Source organism: Excalfactoria chinensis, chromosome 3 (assembly GCF_039878825.1).
Source record: "Excalfactoria chinensis isolate bCotChi1 chromosome 3, bCotChi1.hap2, whole genome shotgun sequence".
NCBI lineage: Eukaryota > Metazoa > Chordata > Aves > Galliformes > Phasianidae > Excalfactoria > Excalfactoria chinensis.
The window spans coordinates 26,568,553-26,577,185 of NC_092827.1; the positions used below are offsets into that span (position 1 = coordinate 26,568,553).

General features: G+C 37.7%; 1 protein-coding gene across 1 annotated transcript in view; it reads right to left on the reverse strand.

Moving 5' to 3' along the window:
• Window positions 1–1,835, reverse strand: part of COL9A1 (collagen type IX alpha 1 chain) — a 61,775-nt gene extending 59,940 nt beyond the window's left edge. The window contains exons 1-2 of the mRNA XM_072333646.1: window positions 1,676–1,835; window positions 1,275–1,348 (exon numbers count right to left, since the gene is read on the reverse strand). Of these exons, the coding sequence (XP_072189747.1) occupies window positions 1,275–1,348; window positions 1,676–1,689 (88 nt within the window). The 5' untranslated portion in view covers window positions 1,690–1,835. The remainder of the gene's footprint in view (window positions 1–1,274; window positions 1,349–1,675) is intronic.
• Window positions 1,836–8,633: the final 6,798 nt, after the last annotated feature.

The following is an 8,633-nucleotide window of genomic DNA, read 5'->3' on the forward strand; positions in this document are numbered from 1 at the left end:
ATAAATATCAATAAATATATTTATATGATATATAATAAATATTATATATATATTATATTGTATAATATTATACAACAATAAATTTAAAGTATGTACAGTAAAGTCAAACATGAAAGAAAGTAATTACCTGTTTCTAGAGATCATCAAATGACAAATGAGAGCTTGATCCTATTTTTTTTAATTATTTAGGTGATACTTTATAATACTTCTTTTCTATCAGAGCTATGGAGGAATAGCTATACCAGCATAAGGCTTGCAGTGTAAGAAGTTTCTGGTGTGGAACTTGTGGTGGCTTAAGCAAACTTTAAAAAAAAACATCATTGCTTAAATCAATACTCTCCCTAATCCCAAGGAAACTTAAACAAGCTTTTTGCCAACTGAAGAGTGTGTTAAGAGAAATTGCTGGCACTTTTTCCATCCTCTCTGGTATTTCAGACATTCCCACCTTCTCTTGGGCCATGTTTAATCAGAGAATAGTCATTCATTAAATATGGGGTAGGGGAAGAAGGATTTACTGACTTTTTCATTGATTCAAGGAAGAAGGTAAAAGAAATTTTGTTAGAGGAAAGCAAAACTAAAAATGTAATTTGTCTGAATATTATCTGCTAGAAAATGTGCAAGGAATATTAAGATTCATATGGTTTCCTTAGTTTAAGGGAAAAGGAAGGGAAAATAAATATTTATTCAAATAAGAGTTCCACATAAGTCCAGTATCAGGTCAATCTGGAAAATGTCTGGATGGGGAAAAATTCAAACTGGAAGAGTATGCATTTCTAACCTACAGAGAGTCTCTTGTGTGCTACAAGAGCTCAACACTGAAATAAATGTGGGTTTCCTTATAAAAACACAGACTTAAAGAGAACATTCATGTTGACATGTTACAACTCATTCTATATTATTTGATGAGACATATGGCTGAAGTCCAGCCATTTACATTTTATGCCCAGGAAATAAAGTGAAACCAGTTTGTTGTGACATGTAGCAGAATAATATCTAACTAGAAGCACTGAAAGATAGAGGAGATTTGTGTCATATATCTATCACCTCGATGCAGATTTTAATTCTTACCTTGAAAATACATCTAATTGCATACTTAAAATAATACACCTTGTATTGTTTTTCCCTCTTTCTACATGTATACAGACTCATACACACATACACAGGCACAGTTCTGTCTTTCTGTGTTAGATAGCTAGATGGCATTTTAATTTTGAAGAAGTTCAGAATAATTCTTTTGACAGTCATAATTACAGAAAGATGAAATATCTCCTTACGTGATTGTTGCTGGATGGTAGCCGAGATGAAAGACCCCAGAAAATTACACACAAATAAGAAAGCTGTAATTTTCCTGTAAACAGAAAGAGAACTCCAGTGTGAATGTAGTGAATGTACAGTTTCTGACAGATTCTGTTGCTGACTTTCTCCTCAGTCATGCATACTGAGTTTATAAAATCACGAGTTAAGGATTTACCAGCAGACTTTGCAAGACAATGTACGAGAATGCTTTATCTTTGTCCTTGTAACAAAACACGTCTGCAAAGCTATTTCTGTTACCATTTCTTTCATACAGTGCAACATAAATATACAAACAACAAAGAAGCCAACTGGCAAGGACAGGTTTAACTGTTCTAATCTCTTATTTACAGATTTCTCTAAATCCCACTTGTTCTCTTACCAGTTGCTTTTCATCTTCTCTGCTGGTTTTCTTCACTTCTCACATGTGAATATTTGGTGTGTGTATTCACACTCTCTGGTTCCCTGTCATAAGTCCTGTTAACAAGAGTGTGAATGGGTGCAGAATGCTCCTCCTGCCCCACGCAGGACTCAGCAGGGAGGGAGGTGCAGGCTGCTGTGTTGGTTTTAATCTTGCAAAGGGAAGGAGGTGGGGGCTGGACAGACGTGTGTATCCTGGTGGGGTCTGAGGGCGGATCTCTGGATCTGGCTGAATATAAAGGAGCCAAGAGAGCAAAGAAAGGGCTGCTGCTTATGCCAGCATCAGGGTAGAAACATTTAAAAAATGTGAGTTAAGCAATGCCAGTCCCCAAATGGCAGGGGCTGCTGTTCAGTGAGGCAGATAAAAGAATAACACGTACCGAGGGGTTTTGAGGGCATTGGTGGCTTCAGTGTGGTGTTAAAGCTAAAGACTTTCACAAGAAGAGAGCACCAATCCTATAAAGAAGATATTTTCATTTCTTGTTGATTTACCCATCAGATGGTCTCAGGAGAAGCCTAGCTGGTAGTGTCCTAGTTGACTCTTCTGAATAAAACCAATTATTTAAAAGGATTTTTACTGCTTAAACTTGAACCTTTTCAAGGAATACATATAGGCATTACTGAGAAGACTCCTGTTACGCAGTTGTTATTCAAACATACATTATACCTTCCAAAGAGAAGGGTCTTGTTCAAAGAAGTTCAGAGAACACATACTCAGTCTCGGAACAATTTATAACTTATTTTCATTTGCATTTAATTTGAGGAATTCTCATAGGTGGAACTTATTTTGTGATTTAGTAGCCCCATGATCTAGTAAAAAATAATTAAACATTTAATGTAAATGTAAACTGAATGTCACAGAGACAGTCCTTGCCTAACTATCATTTAGACGATATATTTTTATGTGTCTCTGGGTCACATTGTAATTTTGGCTGTTAATGAATTAGGCTAATGCTATTATTTTTTTTAAGGTTTTTCAGAAAATCCTAGGGCACAAGAAGTTGCTGTTTAGGCACATGCTTAGGAAATCATCATCTAAGCAGTAACTGCTAAACCTTTGGAAGCAGATTAATTAAGCAACACAGAATGTGATTTTCCAAAACACCTCTGTTGTTTAGCTAAGGTATGGTGACTTTGATCAAATATCACCTGAGGACAAGCCATGTAAGATTTACATACCAGACTTGACATTCTTATATTCAGATACCTGATACCATATTCTTGTTCTTACCTGTATCTTGTGTTGGTGAGTATGCATTTGTACAGCTGTCTAGTAAGACTGTGGTTGGATTTCAGGGAAACAGCAAATACATCAGGTGGACCTAGCTTCTGCAGGCATAAAGCCTTGCTTTCTGCAATGAAAAAGCTTCTAGTGAGTTGGATGTTGTTAGATTTTCAGAAGTTTCAGTCCAACACTAACCACAGAAACCAACTTTTGGCTCAGAAGGAGTTGTTAAATGTGATGGAGAAGAATGTTCCTCAGTTCAGTCTCAGACTGAGTGCAATTTAGGATGGCTAAGTTAAGCCATTTCCTAGCATTTGTCTAGTCTCAAAAGAGCTCAGTGTCACTGGTCTGTAGTTTCAAGAAGGATTTTTAGGAGGGACTAGGCAAGTTTGTTCTTCCTCTGAAAACTATTTTAGGCATACATGCAGATACTGACAGCCCACAAATGGTTTTTGGGGTCTGCAAGAATCAAAGTCTGATCTGCTTTGTTGTCATGAGGCCTCTGCCCCAGTGAGCAATCTCACAAGGGAGCAGTGTCTGCTGGCCCCAGGCTTACCCCTGCTCCTCTAAACACAGCTGGAGGGAGGGGGCAGTGGGAAGGTTAGATGGAAGTCACTTCTTATTTATCTCATGCTTCATGGAATGTTACTTCTATACCACGTGGTCAATTCTCTTTTCATTTGTGCCTTCATTCTTTCCATTTCACTTCAGCATCTTCAGGCCACACTGTCTGTTCAGTTTATAATAAAATCTGTTTTATGTATTTTAGTCTTCATCATTCTTACATACAGCACAATGGCCACTGCTGCCATTTCTCTTTCTTTTTTTAGCAGACTCTGATATAAGCACATACTACTCATTTATCTCATGTGAGTTTGTCGCTGAAGAGTGTTTGACACTGATACCTCAAGATTAACTGTGTGTGGCTATGATTGGCGGTGTTTCTGAAAGACCTATTCCTTATTAATCAGTCTAAGAGTTAAGATAACTTAGACCTGCGACTGATCTCATTGACATCAGAGGCAAAACTTGCACTGACTTAAGCGCCTTTTAGTTAAACCAACAACAAATAATTAAACCACCATCCAAAAGCCTAGGGTAATTGAACTGACAGCAAAACTGTAATCCTTGTCAGGCTCCAACACATCATTGCAATTTAACAAGTAATTTATTATACAATAAATTCTTACATTCATCATAAAAATGTACTTTTCTGTCCAAAATTTTATGAATTTTGGCACGGGAAGAAAAACAGCTTTTCTTTCCAAAGTGACAGATTTCATTTTTCATAAAGACCAAACAGTTTCTTTCCAGGAGAAGTTGCTTAGAGAAACCTGGAAGCACTTGGGTCAGATTCTCACCTCCTTGGTACAAGTCATCTTTCCAAGCTAACATCATTACAACATCACTGAAGCCAGTTTGTGGATATCCAGGCTTTCCCAGCCCAGTCTCTAAAATTCATCAAATCCCTGTGGAGTCTGTGGAGAACAAACAGAGATGGTATAGACATCAAGCCAGGCAAACTTGCATGACCACGCCATCTCCCTTTGCCACAGCAGTTCCTCCTATACATAAGTCTGACTGTTCCCATGCATCACTTTGGATGAAAGTTAAGATTAAGGTATCTTTCCTATTCTGATTTCTTTCTAGGTCAGAAGATTTGGACTTTGTCTCCAGGGGTGCCAGACAGCCATTATCCCCTAATGTTACAGCCAGTAATTCCAATTATCTTAAATATAGCAGAATTTATTTTCTAGAGGAATTTCAGAGAAAATAAAAAGTAACATTAAGCAGACATCAAGTAGAAACATGCTAATACTGCAACAAATATTGTTGTGCTTCAGCAGAAATCATGGCTCTGAACTCACACAACGTGCATCTGCATTGATGTACTGATCACACTGATTTTACTCGTTCTCTACAACTGAAATAAGATCAGAAATAGACTTAGGATTTCATTAGTTTAGCATAAAATGTGGATAAAATTTGAATCTGTAACAGCAAATATTATTACTAAGAGCTGTTTTCCAAAACTGACATATCTACCCAATTGGATGTGCATATATACAAATACACATATGCATGTTGGATGTATTTTCAGTCACATTTAATAAGTTTCAATAATATTGTTTTATATTATTAGATCTTCCTGTTACTGCAAATCACCTAAATATTATCCCACCACCACAATATTTTAGATGATAGAAGACAAGTTCCTTCTTGTTTCTACAAAGCTGGAAAATAACAGTATGCCTCTAAATACTTCCAGATAGTTTTCCAGACTAACTTATGTTATCCGATAACAAATTACAGTTCTTAAAACTAGAACTTCTTTAGTTGTTGACATGAGAGAACCTAGTTCCATTAATATTTACCTCAAAATGCTGCAGCAAAAATTATTTATTTTATTGTCATTACATTTTCTTTGAGATAAGCCATGTCCTTTCTAACACCAGAAATAAAATTTAAATTGATTTACACAGGATTGGAATTTTCCTCTATTAAACAACCATCAGTGCAACACAGCAGCAGTTCATAGATGAAAATACTCATTAAAGTAAAATAAGCATATGGTTATTTTATGCAGGGACATGAGAGATCTTGATAGAGCAGGAAAATAGAGGAATACTCATTTCCACTTACTCCTCGAATCATAGAATCATTAAGGTTGGAAAAGACCACTAAGATCATCTAGTCCAACTGTAACCCATCACCACCACACACACTAAACCATGTCCCCCAGTGCCACATCTACACATCTCTTAGAAACCTCCAGGGGCAGTGACTCCATCAGCTCCCTAGACAGGTTTCAATTCATCACCACTCTTTCTAAGAACTTCTTCCTAGTATCCAATCTGAACCTCCCCAGATCAACTTGAGGCTGCTACCTCTAGTCCTATCTCTAGTTATCCAGGAGAAGAGACTAATGCCTGCCTCACTACAGTCTTCTTTCAGGTCTTTGAAGAGAGTCATAAGGTCTACCCTGAGCCTCCTCTATTCCAGAATAAACAGTCCCAGTTGCTTCAGCTCCTCCCCATAAGACTTGTGCTCCAGATCCCTCACAGCTTTGTTGCCCTTTTCTGTACATGCTCCAGGTCCTCAATGTCCTTCTCATATTGAGGGGCCCAAAACTGAACACAGTACTTGAGATGCAACCTAACCAGTGCTACATACAGAGAGACAATCACCTCTCTAGTTCTGCTAACTATAAAAAAGAACATTCTTTTTTTTTGTGTGTGTAGATCGGTTATTCCCAAAGTCCACGGCCTTTCCCAAAGATATTTCAAGTTTTTTTTTTGGACTTAGAGCATTACTGCATAGGTTCACATTTCTTCTAGTACTATCTGAGCAGCTCTGGGATAAGGAGAGCTAGACAGAGAATCTGTTCCAAGCTAAGTCTCAACAAGTTGCAATACTAGGGCAGATTACAGGTCCACATAATGTTGGGACAGAGACGACTTTACACAGAATTTATGACATTTGGGGTATATATTTTAACCTGCAAGATCTTTTCTGTATCAAAAAAACTGTACCAAAATTTAACAGTTATTCCCTCTCCTATGAGAAACATAAAGCATATAAATAAGACACACGATAATAAAACATTGTGAAGTATAGCTCCATCAGTTTGCAAGTATTTAATTATTTATAGGGGTCTGTATAACGTCCGTACGGATTTTGCAGTTCCTCTTACCCCTGGTTGTTGAATGAGTTGCAAAAATGTATTCTGATAAGAATTTTATTCAGATGGAACTAACAGCAAAACTTGTCCACATTATTCCTTGTGTTTTCTTTCAGTGAGTGCCCTTCTGAGCAACATGCTGGCAAAATAGCAGCTGCAGAGTAGAAATAAGGGACAGAATTAATACTCATTTTCAAACCAGAGGGAGGTTTATTGGCCAGATCCCATGGAGATAGGTACAAAGGCCTGCATTGTTCAACATACTCTTACCTAATCTGGAAAGACCGTGAATAATAATGTGGTAACACCTGCAGAAATGAGGAAGTTATCAGAGAACAAAGATGAAAGCTAAGGCTGTGATGTTTTGGGGAGGTATCAAGATATCTTGCAAGTGTTTGATAAAATATCAGATGATAATCCCTGTAAATTAGAATGAAATAATCATCAATATATGTATATTTAATTAAAAATAAAATTAAAAAAAAAAGAGACCTTAATTAATGGTAGCTTTTAGAAAGATAGGTCAGCTTAGCTGTAGGAAAAAATGGAAACTAAATATTAGGAGCAATTAGGAAAATAACAGTGAACAAAGCAGAAAAATTCAAACTGCTGCTGTATAAACCACGATCAGCAGGGGTGATCAAAGGTTTGAGCTGTTTTCAATATTAATACGAATTTCATCCTGGAGGAGGCCCTAGCTACGGCCTTATCAATAAAATACCTTAAGGAAAGGTACATAGAAGGTGGAGTCAGGCTCTGCTTGATATTGCCCAGTGCCAGGTCAAGAAGCAATGGGCACAGGCTGTCCAGGGGCTGTGGAATCTCTTCCTTGGAGACCTCCAAAAGCCACCTGGACGTGGTCCTGGGCTGATTGCTCTGGGTGTCCCAGCTGGAGCAGGAGTTGAGCCAGATGGACCCAGAAGTTACTGCTAACCCCAACCATTCTGAGATGCTCTGAGTCCTACCTTTCTTTCATTCTGTGATTCTTTAAATAGAGGAGGGCCCTTCAACTTTGATTTAAAAAAAAAAAAAAAAAAGAGAGAGATAATAAATACATAATAAATTCTGAGCATCATGAAAAAAGAAAACAGAGAACAGGTGTTGAAAGACTAAGGTTAAGATTATCAACTGAATCCAGAAGAATCGAAAAAATCAGCTGTATTTCTCCAGACAGTATATAGGTGAGTGGTGGACACTGTGATTGCTGAAAGGAAGTAAGGTATCAAGCAGAGACATGACAGAATAGAGGAAAAATCCACCAGGCACCACCTCCAACTCACAAAGGCACTGGACTAAAAATTATGGCAGGCTGGAAAGCACTTTGGAGAAGAGCTACAATTTACTCATTCTAAGTATGCTTTTCTAGGCATCTACTATTAATACCTATACCAAAGAAAGTCTACTGTGTCAGATGGACTTGTGGTTTGAGCTGATACAGATGATCTTACTTTTTAATACTTAAAATACTCTGCAATACTGAAAATTCACAAAGGAAAGTATCTCCTCTTAATATCAGAACAAATTTCAGGGGATCTACCAGCTCTGGCAAAAACCAAACTAGACATGGCCTAAGAAGGAAGGGAGTCTCCTTCATCTGCTTCTAAATTTCTCCAAGATGCAGGATGCTGGGATAGAAGCTTCGTTCTTCTAAATGTAGAGGAATCTCAGAGATCGCATGTCAGACTGTACATTCAAAGAAAATCCAAAAAATCCAAAAAGCATAGATAGCATAGAAAATTTGGACTAGGGAGGACATGTGAAGGTCACTTGTCCCAGCTTCTGTCAAAACCACTATCTATTTCAAAGTCAGGGTATTTGCTCAGGGCCTTGCTGTCTGAGATCCAAGTGTTTCCAAGGTTAGAAGCTCCAGAACTGCTTAGCACAACTGCACAAGGGCTTAGCCACTATCATGGTGACAGTTTCTGCTCATTCAAACAGAATTTCCATTGCTTCAGCTTATGAACATCTCAGTACCTGTGCTAGAGTTCAGTTTTTAGACTTCATTCTCCACTA